A 13,271-nucleotide genomic window follows, 5' to 3' on the forward strand; every position below is an offset into this window, starting at 1 on the left:
AATAATGATTTTTAATTGACATAATAATTGTGTCCTTCAAACTTTGCTTTAGTCAAATAATCCTCCATTTGCAGCAATTACAGCCCTGCAGACCTTTGGCATTCTAGTTGTCAATTTCTTGAGTTAATCTGAAGAGATTTCACCCCATGCTTCCTGAAGCACTTCCCACAAGTTGGATTGGCTTGATGGGCACTTCTTACGTACCATACGGTCAAGCTGCTCCCACAACAGCTCAAAAGGGTTGAGATCCGGCGACTGTGCTGGCCACTCCATTATAGACAGAATACCAGCTGACTGCTTCTTCCCTAAATAGTTATTGCATAGTTTGGAGCTGTGCTTTGGGTCATTGTCCTGTTGTAGGAGGAAATTGGCTCCAATCAAGCGCCGTCCACAGGGTATGGCATGGCGTTGCAAAATGGAGTGATAGCCTTCCTTCTTCAAGATCCATTTTACCCTTTACAAATCTCCCACTTTACCACCACCAAAGCACCCTCAGACCATCACATTGCCTCCACCATGCTTGACAGATGGCATCAAGCACTCCTCCAGCATCTTTTCATTTGGTCTGCATCTCACAAATGTTCTTCTTTGTGATCCGAACACCTCAAACTTTGATTCGTCTGTCCAAAACACTTTTTTCCAATCTTCCTCTGTCCAGTCTCTGTGTTCTTTTTCCCATCTTAATCTTTTCTTTTTATTGGCCAGTCTGAGATATTGCATTTTCTTTGCAACTCTGCCTAGAAGGTCAGCATCCCGGACTCGCCTCTTCACTGTTGACATTGAGATGGGTTTTGCAGTACTATTTAATGAAGCTGCCAGTTGAGGACCTGTGAGGCGTCTGTTTCTCAAACTAGATACTCTAATGTATTTGTCCTCTTGCTCAGTTGTGCACCGGGGCCTCCCACTCCTCTTTCTATACTGGTTAGAGCCAGTTTGCGCTGTTCTGTGAAGGGAGTAGTACACAGCGTTGTACGAGATCTTCAGTTTATTGGCAATTTCTCGCATGGAATAACCTTCATTTCTCAAAACAAGAATAGACTGACGAGTTTCAGAAGAAAGTTATTTGTTTCTGCCATTTTGAGCCTGTAATCGAACCCACAATTGCTGATACTCCAGATACTCAACTAGTCTCAAGAAGGCCAGTTTTATTGCTTCTTTAATCAGCAAAACAGTTTTCAGCTGTGCTAACATAATTGCAAAAGGTTAAAATGATAAACTTGGATTAGCAAACACAATGTGCCATTGGAACACAGGACTGATGGTTGCTGATAATGGGCCTCTGTACGCCTATGTAGATATTCCATTAAAAATCTGCCATTTCCAGCTACAATAGCCATTTACAACATTAACAAAGTCTACACTGTATTTCTGATCAATTTGATGTTATTTTAAATGGACAAAAAAATTGCTGTTCTTTCGAAAACACGGACATTTCTAAGTGACCCATAACTTTTGAAAGGTAGTGTATATATATATATATATAGTGGGGAAAAAAAGTATTTAGTCAGCCACCAATTATGCAAGTTCTCCCACTTAAAAAGATGAGAGAGGCCTGTAATTTTCATCATAGGTACACGTCAACTATGACAGACAAATTGAGCATTTTTTTCTCCAGAAAATCACATTGTAGGATTTTTTATGAATGTATTTGCAAATTATGGTGGAAAATAAGTATTTGGTCACCTACAAACAAGCAAGATTTCTGGCTCTCACAGACCTGTAACTTATTCTTTAAGAGGCTCCTCTGTCCTCCACTCGTTACCTGTATTAATGGCACCTGTTTGAACTTGTTATCAGTATAAAAGACACCTGTCCACAACCTCAAACAGTCACACTCCAAACTCCACTATGGCCAAGACCAAAGAGCTGTCAAAGGACACCAGAAACAAAATTGTTGACCTGCACCAGGCTGGGAAGACTGAATCTGCAATAGGTAAGTAGCTTGGTTTGAAGAAATCAACTGTGTGAGCAATTATTAGGAAATGGAAGACATACAAGACCACTGATAATCTCCCTCGATCTGGGGCTCCATGCAAGATCTCACCCCGTGGGGTCAAAATGATCACAAGAACGGTGAGCAAAAATCCCAGAACCACACGGGAGGACCTAGTGAATGACCTGCAGAGAGCTGGGACCAAAGTAACAAAGCCTACCATCAGTAACACACTACGCCGCCAGGGACTCAAATCCTGCAGTGCCAGACGTGTCCCCCTGCTTAAGCCAGTACATGTCCAGGCCCGTCTGAAGTTTGCTAGAGTGCATTTGGATGATCCAGAAGAGGATTGGGAGAATGTCATATGGTCAGATGAAACCAAAATAGAACTTTTTGGTAAAAACTCAACTCGTCGTGTTTGGAGGACAAAGAATGCTGAGTTGCATCCAAAGAACACCATACCTACTGTGAAGCATGGGGGTGGAAACATCATGCGTTGGGGCTGTTTTTCTGCAAAGGGACCAGGACGACTGATCCGTGTAAAGGAAAGAATGAATGGGGCCATGTATCGTGAGATTTTGAGTGAAAACCTCCTTCCATCAGCAAGGGCATTGAAGATTAAACGTGGCTGGGTCTTTCAGCATGACAATGATACCAAACACACCGCCCAGGCAACGAAGGAGAGGCTTCGTAAGAAGCATTTCAAGGTCCTGGAGTGGCATAGCCAGTCTCCAGATCTCAACCCCATAGAAAATCTTTGGAGGGAGTTGAAAGTCTGTGTTGCCCAGTGACAGCCCCAAAACATCACTGCTCTAGAGGAGATCTGCATGGAGGAATGGGCCAAAATACCAGCAACAGTGTGTGAAAACCTTGTGAAGACTTACAGAAAACGTTTGACCTGTGTCATTGCCAACAAAGGGTATATAACAAAGTATTGAGAAACTTTTGTTATTGACCAAATACTTATTTTCCACCATAATTTGCAAATAAATTCATAAAAAAATCCTACAATGTGATTTTCTGGAATTTTTTTTCTCATTTTGTCTGTCATAGTTGACGTGTACCTATGATGAAAATTACAGGCCTCTCTCATCTTTTTAAGTGGGAGAATTTGCACAATTGGTGGCTGACTAAATACTTTTTTCCCCACTGTTATATATATATATATATATATATATATATATATATATATATATATATATATATATATATATATATATATATATATATATAAACTCAGCAATAAAAAGAAACGTCCCTTTTTCAGGACCCTGTCTTTCAAAGATAATTAATAAAAATCTAAATAACTTCACAGATCTTCATTGTAAAGGGTTTAAACATTGTTTCCCATGCTTGTTCAATGAACCATAAACAATTAATGAACATGCACCTGTGGAACGGTCGTTAAGACACTAACAGCTTACAGTAGGCAATTAAGTTCACAGTTATGAAAACTTAGGACACTAAAGAGGCCTTTCTACTGACTCTGAGAAACACCAAAAGAAAGATGCCCAGGGTCCCTGCTCATCTGTGTGAACGTGCCTTAGGCATGCTGCAAGGAGGCATGAGCACTGCAGATGTGGCCAGGGCAATAAATTGCAATATCCGTACTGTGAGACGCCTAAGACAGCGCTACAGGGAGACAGGACGGACAGCTGATCGTCCTCGCGGTGGCAGACCACGTGTAACAACACCTGCACAGGATCGGTACATCCGGACATCACACCCGCGGGACAGGTACAGGATGGCAACAACAACTGCCCAAGTTACACCAGGAACGCACAATCCCTCCATCAGTGCTCAGAGTGTCCGCAATAGGCTGAGAGAGGCTGGACAGAGGGCTTGTAGGCCTGTTGTAAGGCAGGTCCTCACCAGACATCACCGGCAACAACTTTGCCTATGGGCACAAACCCACCGTCGCTGGACCAGACAGGACTGGCAAAAAGTGCTCTTCACTGACGAGTCGCGGTTTTGTCTCACCAGGGGTGATGGTCGGATTCGCGTTTGGAGGTGGAGGGTCCGTCATGGTCTGGGGCGGTGGGTCACAGCATCATCGGACTGAGCTTGTTGTCATTGCAGGCAATCTCAACGCTGTGTGTTACAGGGAAGACATCCTCCTCCCTCATGTGGTACCCTTCCTGCAGGCTCATCCTGACATGACAATGCCACCAGCCATACTGCTCGTTCTGTGCGTGATTTCCTGCAAGACAGGAATGTCAGTGGTCTGCCATGGCCAGCGAAGAGCCTGGATCTCAATCCCATTGAGCACGTCTGGGACCTGTTGGATCGGAGGGTGAGGGCTAGGGCCATTCCCCCCAGAAATGTCTGGGAACTTGCAGGTGCCTTGGTGGAAGAGTGGGGTAACATCTCACAGCAAGAACTGGCAAATCTGGTGCCGTCCATGAGGAGGAGATGCACTGCAGTACTTAATGCAGCTGGTGGCCACACCAGATACTGACTGTTACTTTGGATTTTGACCCCCCCTTTGTTCAGGGATACATTATTCAATTTCTGTTAGTCACATGTCTGTGGAACTTGTTCAGTTTATGTCTCAGTTGTTGAATCTTTTTATGTTCATACAAATATTTACACGTTAAGTTTGCTGAAAATAAACACAGTTGACAGTGAGCGGACAAGTTTATATTTACCTTCATTCAGTCAACATCATCTATAAAATGGTACCTTGGCCACATTTAACTATTACTACATAGTAACAAAATAACAAGGTGGTTACTTCTGACCCCAGCTCTTACCCATTGCTCGGAGGAACTCCTCGTAGAGTTCAAAGGTCATCAGAGGGTTGGGCAGGTCACGGAGCCACTGTTTGAGCACGCTGGCGATGACGTGGATGTTGTAGTCGTCCAGGTTCATGCTGCTCACATCTGGAGTAGGAGAGGAAGAGAGCGGAAGAGAAATACTACAGTTAGAGTAAACATTACAACTGTTAAACGCTTTGCTGCTGACACAGTGTTTTCGATCCGGTAGTGTCAACACCGTAGAAATGGTGTCATGACATCTTGTTTGTGGAGAGGGTTGCCACTACTATTATACTATTATTACTATTACAGCCTGTGTCAACAGTCTATATCCATGCTAGGGCATGCCGTTTCAACATGGCCCCTGCCACCTGTACCCTGGCATTATTTAAACCAAACAGAAACAGAGTTCAAATAATACAATATTTAAACCATAACAAAAACCCTATAGAGCAGGGGTCCCCAATTACATTCAGGGATTATTTTTCACTTTTTTGGTTCCTACATGATTCCATGTGTTATTTCATAGTTTTCATGTCTTCACTATTATTCTACAATGTAGAAAATAGTAAAAATAAAGAAAACCCTTGAATGAGTAGGCGTGTCCAAACTTTTGACTGGTAGTGTATATTTACAAAATTGCTCAGAAAACTGTGGGGATCAAATAAAATCCCCCACGGGCCGCCTACTGGGCCGCCTACTATGTGATATAGACTATAGACCAGGGATGGGCAACATGAGGGGACGCAGTGGCTCGTGGGTCTGCGTACCCACATCCATACCCAGACATACAGTCAGAGCTAGGATTTTGGGGGCCCTAAGCGATATTTTGTTGGGCTTGCGAGCAAAACATTTTAGTGGCCCCCTCTCGACAGCTGACAGAAGACATTGACGTTTTAGAGTTAATTTCCTGCAATTCTACACATTTTGCCGTAGGGTGTAGAGAAAATGTTGCAGTTTTAAAGCTAGTTTGCTGTAATTCTTAACATTTTGCCATGTGGCTGAGAGAAGATTTAGCAATTTTATAACTCATTTCCTGCAATTCTACACATTTTGACATGTGACGGAGACCCAAATTGACTGACATTTTGAAATTTACAAAAGTATTCACCCCCCTTGGCATTTTTCCAATTTTGTTGCCTTACAACCTGGAATTAAAATGGATTTTTGGGGGGTTTGTATAATTTGATTTACACAACATGACTACCACTTTGAAGATACAAAACATTTTTTCTTGTAAAACAAACAAGAAAGAAGACAAAAAAACTGAGCGTCCATAACTATTCTGTGGGGATGGTGTTCTCGGGGTGATGAGAGGTTTTGGGTTTGCGCCAGACATAACGTTTTCCTTGATGGCCAAAAAGCTAAATTTTAGTCTCATCTGACCAGAGTACCTTCTTCCATATGTTTGGGGAGTCTCTAACATGCCTTTTGGCGAACACCAAACGTGTTTGCTTAATTTTTTTCTTTAAGCAATGGCGTTTTTCTGGCCACTCTTCCGTAAAGCCCAGCTCTGTGGAGTGTACGACTTAAAGTGGTTCTATCTCCGCTGTGGAGCTTTGCAGCTCCTTCAGGGTTATCTTTGGTCTCTTTGTTGCCTCTCTGATTAATGCCCTCCTTGCATGGTCTGTGAGTTTTGGTGGCAGGTTTGTTGTGGTGCCATATTCTTTCAATTTTTTTATAATGGATTTAAAATGGTGCTCCGTGGGATGTTTAAAGTTTCGGATATTTTTTTATAACCCAACCCTGATCTGTACTTCTCCACAACTTTATCCCTGACCTGTTTGGAGAGCTCCTTGGTCTTCATGGTGCCGCTTGCTTGTTGGTGCCCCTTGCTTAGTGGTGTTGCAGACTCTGGGGCTTTTCAGAACAGGTGTATATATACACTGAGATGTGACAGATCATGTGACACTTAAATAAAGTCCACCTGTGTGCAATTTAACTAATTATGTGACTTCTGAAGGTATTTGGTTGCACCAGATCTTATTTAGGGGCCTCATAGCAAAGGGTGTGAATCCATATGCACGCACCACTTTTCCATTATTATTTTTTAGAATTTTTTGAAACAAGTTATTTCTTTCATTTCACTTCACCAATTTTGACTATTTTGTGTATGTCCATTACATGAAATCCAAATAAAAATCAATTTAAATTACAGGTTGTAATGCAACAAAATAGGAAAAACGCCAAGGATAATGAATACTTTTGCAAGGCACTGTATTCTAGTATTCTAACCTTAAACAGTAAGTTGAGACCCCGCGGGGCCATCCCTGGTATAGACAGTCCTTTGACAATAGCTCTGCTATCCCTCCCCGGTCTACTTTAACTGGTGTAGTGCCCTGCCAATCATACCTGTGTCCAGCCCCTGCCGCAGCTCCTTGATCTTATTGGTGGAGCCAGACTTCCTGAAGATGCCCTCGGTGTAGAGGCCGTGCATCTCGATGTAGTTGATGAGCTTCTCCACCACCAGGGGCACTGTCCTCTCCTCGCTGGTCAGACGAGACACCTCCACGCCAAACTGCCTGGACGACAGCTCCAGGTCGTACTGATAGAGGCATTCAGATAGAAGAAAAACACAACGGACGGAAGAACGGACGCACACGTACATCACAAACACAAGCGCACGGACGGACGGACAGAAGTGAGAAGCACAGACAGACCAATATACAACATGGAGGTACAAAGAGAGAGAAAATCGTGCTGTAAAATATTTAATGGGTATTTGCAACTGCAAATGTAAACACTCCAACATCCGTTATTATGAATCTAAGAACAGCCACTGAGGGAATAGCCTCATTTTAACATCACTGGCAAGTATTTCCTGGTTTGTTGATTGAGTATTTCCTGGTTTGTTGATTGAGTATTTCCTGGTTTGTTGATTGAGTATTTCCTGGTTTGTTGATCGCTAGCCTATCCCTTCTTTCCTTTGTTAGGAACGCACGCTGGCAATGGAAAGAAGTGATAGGCTAGCACGCTATAAAACAGTCTCTTACCTTTTTGCTACATTTGGTGGACATCCTGGAGCAGCACTTTCTATGGCAGGCGTACCGACACACTGCAGAACAACAACAGAGTCAGACCCAATCAGGATCCCCTAACCTTACACAACCTTCTAACAATGTTCCATGTCCAACCCCTGGTCAGTCAACATCCAAAAACCTGTATACCCTAACCTTTCTGCAATGTTCCAACAACGTTCCAACAATGTTCAGCGTCCGACTAGTGGTCATAAACAGTGCACTAAATTGGGAAAAAGGGGCCATTTGGAATGCATATTTAAAGAGTGAATGCAGGACATAACAAGATAGAAGATAGATGTATGACAAGAGCTGGAACCCAATCTGATTACAGACACTGAAGAGGCAGCACAGTGACAGGACGCATGTGTGTCAGTGAATCCGTGTGTGTGTGTGTGTGTGTGTGTGCGTGTGTGGAGTGGAGCAGTGAAAGTGTGTGTGTGTACTCACGTTTGCAGACGCAGGCCCGGTCCATCATCCAGATGAGAGAGGAGCAGTACTCGCAGTAGGTGGGGATGCTGTACTGGGTTGACTTGAAGATGTGGCCATTGTGCTCCTCAACCTGCAGAGGGCGATAGAGGGGCTCAGCTCAGTTTGCCATAAAGATACAGCCACACAACACATTAGAAACCTAGTGTAGAGATAGATACAGTACAGAATACCCAGTCAAAGAAAGATGGAGGACTCACAATGTCAGCTTCTTTTTTCCTCCTCTTCTTACGTTCTGGTTTGGGGACCTGAGAGAACAAGAGAGTATGGACAGATCAGTGAGAGAACAGGAGACAGATGGACAGATCAGTGAGATAACAGGAGACAGATGGACAGATCAGTGAGAGAACAGGAGACAGATGGACAGATCAGTGAGAGAACAGGAGACAGATGGACATATCAGTGAGAGAACAGGAGACAGATGGACAGATCAGTGAGAGAACAGGAGACAGATGGACAGATCAGTGAGAGAACAGGAGACAGATGGACAGATCAGTGAGATAACAGGAGACAGATGGACAGATCAGTGAGAGAACAGGAGACAGATGGACAGATCAGTGAGAGAACAGGAGACAGATGGACAGATCAGTGAGAGAACAGGAGACAGATGTACAGATCAGTGAGAGAACAGGAGACAGATGTACAGATCAGTGAGAGAACAGGAGACAGGTGTACAGATCAGTGAGAGAACAGGAGACAGGTGTACAGATCAGTGAGAGAACAGGAGACAGATGTACAGATCAGTGAGAGAACAGGAGACAGATGTACAGATCAGTGAGAGAACAGGAGACAGATGACAGATCAGTGAGAGAACAGGAGACAGATGGACAGATCAGTGAGAGAACAGGAGATGATGGACAGATCAGTGAGAGAACAGGAGATGATGGACAGATCAGTGAGAGAACAGGAGACAGAATGACAGATCAATGAGAGAACAGGAGACAGATGGACAGATCAGTGAGAGATCAGGAGATGATGGACAGATCAGTGAGAGAACATGAGATGATGGACAGATCAGTGAGAGAACATGAGATGATGGACAGATCAGTGAGAGAACAGGAGACAGATGGACAGATCAGTGAGAGAACAGGGGACAGATCCGTGAGTGAACAGAAGACAGATGGACAGATCAGTGAGAGAACAGGAAATGATGGACAGATCAATGAGAGAACAGGAGATAGATGGACAGATCAGTGAGAGAACAGGAGACAGACGGACAGATCAGTGAGAGAACAGGAGACAGACGGACAGATCAGTGAGAGAACAAGAGACAGACGGACAGATCAGTGAGAGAACAGGACGCAGATGGACAGATCAGTGAGAGAACAGGAGACAGATTGACAAATCAGTGAGAGAACAGGAGAGACAGACAGATCAGTGAGGGAACAGGAGACAGATGGACAGATCAGTGAGGGAACAGGAGACAGATGGACAGATCAGTGAGGGAACAGGAGACAGATCAGTGAGAGAACAGGAGACAGACCAGTGAGAGAACAGGAGACAGACCAGTGAGTATTCCCATTCATCCATCCATCCTTCATCCATCTATCCTTCGTCCATCCATCGTCCATCCAGCCACCCATCACAGCCATACATCCAACATGCCATACAACTGTTAAGGGATTTCCATATCAACGGGACTGACCTGGAAAAGTACAAGCTAAATAAACAACACACGCACACACACACACCCAGCCTAAACCCTTCCACCCTTACACACATAAGAACACATACTACCTTGACGATGGTGCCGTCCACGGGCTTGTACTCGGTCATGAACTCATCCAGGAAGACCTTGAAGGTGTTGACCCAGACCTTGACGGGCGACTCGCTCCAGTCTCTCTGCTCCAGACGCATGGTCTTCTCCAGGATGTGTTCAAACAGGACGTACAAGTCCTTATAGCGGACACTCTTCCCATCATCCATCTGGAGGAGAGAGGGGGAGGAGGAGGAGGAGAGAGGGGTAGGGGGAGGAGGAGGAGAGCGGGGTAGGGGGAGGAGGAGGAGGAGAGAGGGGTAGGGGGAGGAGGAGGAGGAGAGAGGGGTAGGGGAGGAGGATGAGGAGAGAGGGGTAGGGGGGAGGAGGAGGAGGAGAGAGGGGTAGGGGGAGGAGGAGGAGGAGAGAGGGGGAGGGGGAGGAGGAGGAGGAGAGAGGGGTAGGGGGGAGGAGGAGGAGGAGAGAGGGGTAGGGGGGAGGAGGAGGAGGAGAGAGGGGTAGGGGGAGGAGGAGGAGGAGAGAGGGGTAGGGGGAGGAGGAGGAGGAGAGAGGGGTAGGGGGGAGGAGGAGGAGGAGAGAGGGGTAGGGGGGAGGAGGAAGAGGAGAGAGGGGGTAGGGGGAGGAGGAAGAGGAGAGAGGGGGTAGGGGGAGGAGAGAGGGGTAGGGGGAGGAGGAGGAGAGAGGGGTAGGGGGAGGAGGAGGAGAGAGGGGTAGGGGGAGGAGGAGGCGGAGAGAGGGGGAGGGGGAGGAGGAGGAGGAGAGAGGGGGAGGGGGAGGAGGATGAGGAGAGAGGGGTAGGGGAAGGAGGATGAGGAGAGAGGGGGTAGGGGGAGGAGGAGAGAGGGGGTAGGGGGAGGAGGAGGAGAGAGGGGTAGGAGGAGGAGGAGGAGGAAAGAGTGGTAGGGGGGAGGAGGAGGAAAGAGGGGTAGGGGAGGAGGAGGAGAGCGGGGGAGGAGGAGGAGAGCGGGGGAGGGGGAGGAGGAGGGAGAGGGGGAGGGGGGAGAGGGGAGGGAGGGGGGGAGGAGGAGAGAGGGAGGGGGAGGGGAGGGTGAGGGGGAGGAGAGAGGGGGGGAGGAGAGAGGGGGAGAGGGAGAGGGAGGAGGAGGAGAGAGGGGTAGGGGGAGGAGGGATAGGTATTGGTGGAAGGGCGAGCCCATACATGTTAATCTAAACCCTTTTGAGATCTTGTGAGAAAGTTCTATAATGGAATTGATTACAGTATTACTATGTAAAGTAGTATGGAAGACAGATGATTACAGTATTATTATGTAAATTAGCATGGAAGACAGAGATGAGGAAGGATGTGGAAGTGATTCATGTGCTACAGTACACTCAGCCACTGTCTGAGGAAAAAAGCATTTGTGGTCACCGATGGTTGTGATTACCCAGCACCCACGTGGGAATAGAACCCTAGTGTGAACCGCGACCGTGTGAACCGCGACCATGCACCATGTCCATAGTGGAACTCACAGCCAGGGCGGTGGAGTAGGAGTTGAAGATGTTGAGGCGGAACTCCTTCAAAGCTTTCTTGAAGACCACGTCCACCAAGGTGTCCTTCTGACAGTCCTCAGAGTCCAGGTCACTGATCTATAGGTGGTAGAATAACATTAGAGTCCAGGTCACTGATCTCGCTGCAACCAGCACTGCAGCTTCAGCTTCAATGACTAAATAGCAAAGTGTGTCGATAGGCTAGCGTTGTTATTGTAAGTGGTTGTGTGTGTTGTTTATAGAAAATAATATTTCACTTTCTCTGTTCATAGAAGTAACACCATTAATTTGTGCATGAGGCAGAAATAATGTGGTGTGAATCCAGTTCTGCCATCAACTCGAAGACGGTGTCACCTTTTTTGGTTAGTCTCAGCAGAGGGGGCAGAGCTGAGGGACGGTCCGGCGGTGAGAGACAGACCTTCTGATGCTCTCCCTCCGCTGAATCTGACCATCAGATGCAAGCACCATCAGCCCAATTAAATAAAGCACATTTTTAAATGTATGCTCACTCAGCTGTGCCTCACAAGTAATACAACAAATGATAATCTATTACCAGTGTGATCATGTACCTCAAGTTTTGAAATATAATTTTAAAATGGTTTGAGAATAACAACTTTGTCTGGGCAATTCAAGCATAGCCAATGTGATAATGTATAGGGCCTATAGCCTACTGCACAAACCTCATTGCTACAGAACTGTTTTTAATTGGTTAATGTTGCACAGGATACATTTTTTAAGTCATGTTTCAAAACAATTCTGACCGGTAGATCTCTGCCTGCATTTTGAATCAGAAAGTGATCTTGACTCAGAAATGTTTGGTGTTGTACAATACAGTACTGCTGTGGCATTCTGGTGTGTGTGTGTGTTAATGAGGAAGTGATTCATGTTAATGAGGAAGTGATTCATGTGAATGAGGAAGTGATTCATGTGAATGAGGAAGTGATTCATGTGAATGAGGAAGTGATTCATGTGAATGAGGAAGTTATTCATGTTAATAAGGAAGTGATTCATGTTAATGAGGAAGTTAATCATGTTAATGAGGAAGTGATTCCTACCACTGTATTTCAGAATAAGTGTATGTGAGTGAATGTGTGTACACGTCTGTGTGTGTTCCATATTCATTAGGAAACCAACAAGAGTGTTGTAAGACTATGTACACCTGTCTTTCTGTCTGTCTGTGTTTCCCTCTGCCTGTCTGCCTGTCTGTTTCCCTCTGCCTGTCTGTCTGCCTGCCTGTTTCCCTCTGCCTGTCTGTCTGTTTGTTTCCCTCTACCTGCCTGTCTGTGTCTGCCTCTGCCTGTCTGTCTGTCTGTCTGTCTGTCTGTCTGTCTGTCTGCCTGCCTGTCTGCCTGCCTGCCTGCCTGCCTGCCTGCCTGCCTGCCTGCCTGCCTGCCTGCCTGCCTGCCTGCCTGCCTGCCTGCCTGCCTGCCTGCCTGTCTGCCTGTCTGTCTGTCTGCCTGTGTTTCACGCTGCCTGCCTGCCTGTCTGTACCTACCTTCTTCATGAGGAAGTCGTTCATGCTCCTGTAGTCGTGGGTGCTGGTGAGGATGTGCAGTGCATCGTTCCCCCACTGGGCGGGCTCCAGGGCCCCGCTGCTGATCTTGAAGCTGCGCCTCCGTCTCACTTTGGAAGAGGGTTCCCTGTTCTCCTGTCCCCTGGTCCCCATCAGGTCGGGACTGTGGGGGTGGGACGTTGTTCCGTCTGAACCCGCACACCACAGAGAGAAACCGCCACGGTCATAAAGATATAGTAGGGGTGTTGTGAAGACAATTTTTGGGGTTTTCTATTTAAGCAATAATGCCCGAGGGGGTGTGGTATATGGCCAATATACCACAGCTAAGGGCTGTTCTTATGCACAACGCAACGCAGAG

At 46.1% G+C, this 13,271-nt stretch overlaps 1 protein-coding gene across 1 annotated transcript in view; it reads right to left on the reverse strand.

Moving 5' to 3' along the window:
- LOC121540804 (unconventional myosin-IXAa) overlaps positions 1 to 13,271 on the reverse strand; it is a 228,503-nt gene that overhangs the window by 32,451 nt on the left and 182,781 nt on the right. Inside the window, exons 29-36 of the mRNA XM_041849910.2 lie at positions 12,896 to 13,101; positions 11,383 to 11,499; positions 9,933 to 10,121; positions 8,396 to 8,443; positions 8,157 to 8,268; positions 7,683 to 7,744; positions 7,042 to 7,234; positions 4,687 to 4,815 (exon numbers count right to left, since the gene is read on the reverse strand). Coding sequence (XP_041705844.2) covers positions 4,687 to 4,815; positions 7,042 to 7,234; positions 7,683 to 7,744; positions 8,157 to 8,268; positions 8,396 to 8,443; positions 9,933 to 10,121; positions 11,383 to 11,499; positions 12,896 to 13,101 — 1,056 coding nt within the window. The remainder of the gene's footprint in view (positions 1 to 4,686; positions 4,816 to 7,041; positions 7,235 to 7,682; positions 7,745 to 8,156; positions 8,269 to 8,395; positions 8,444 to 9,932; positions 10,122 to 11,382; positions 11,500 to 12,895; positions 13,102 to 13,271) is intronic.

The sequence above is a fragment of the Coregonus clupeaformis genome, chromosome 26 (assembly GCF_020615455.1).
Source record: "Coregonus clupeaformis isolate EN_2021a chromosome 26, ASM2061545v1, whole genome shotgun sequence".
Classification (NCBI taxonomy): Eukaryota; Metazoa; Chordata; class Actinopteri; order Salmoniformes; family Salmonidae; genus Coregonus; species Coregonus clupeaformis.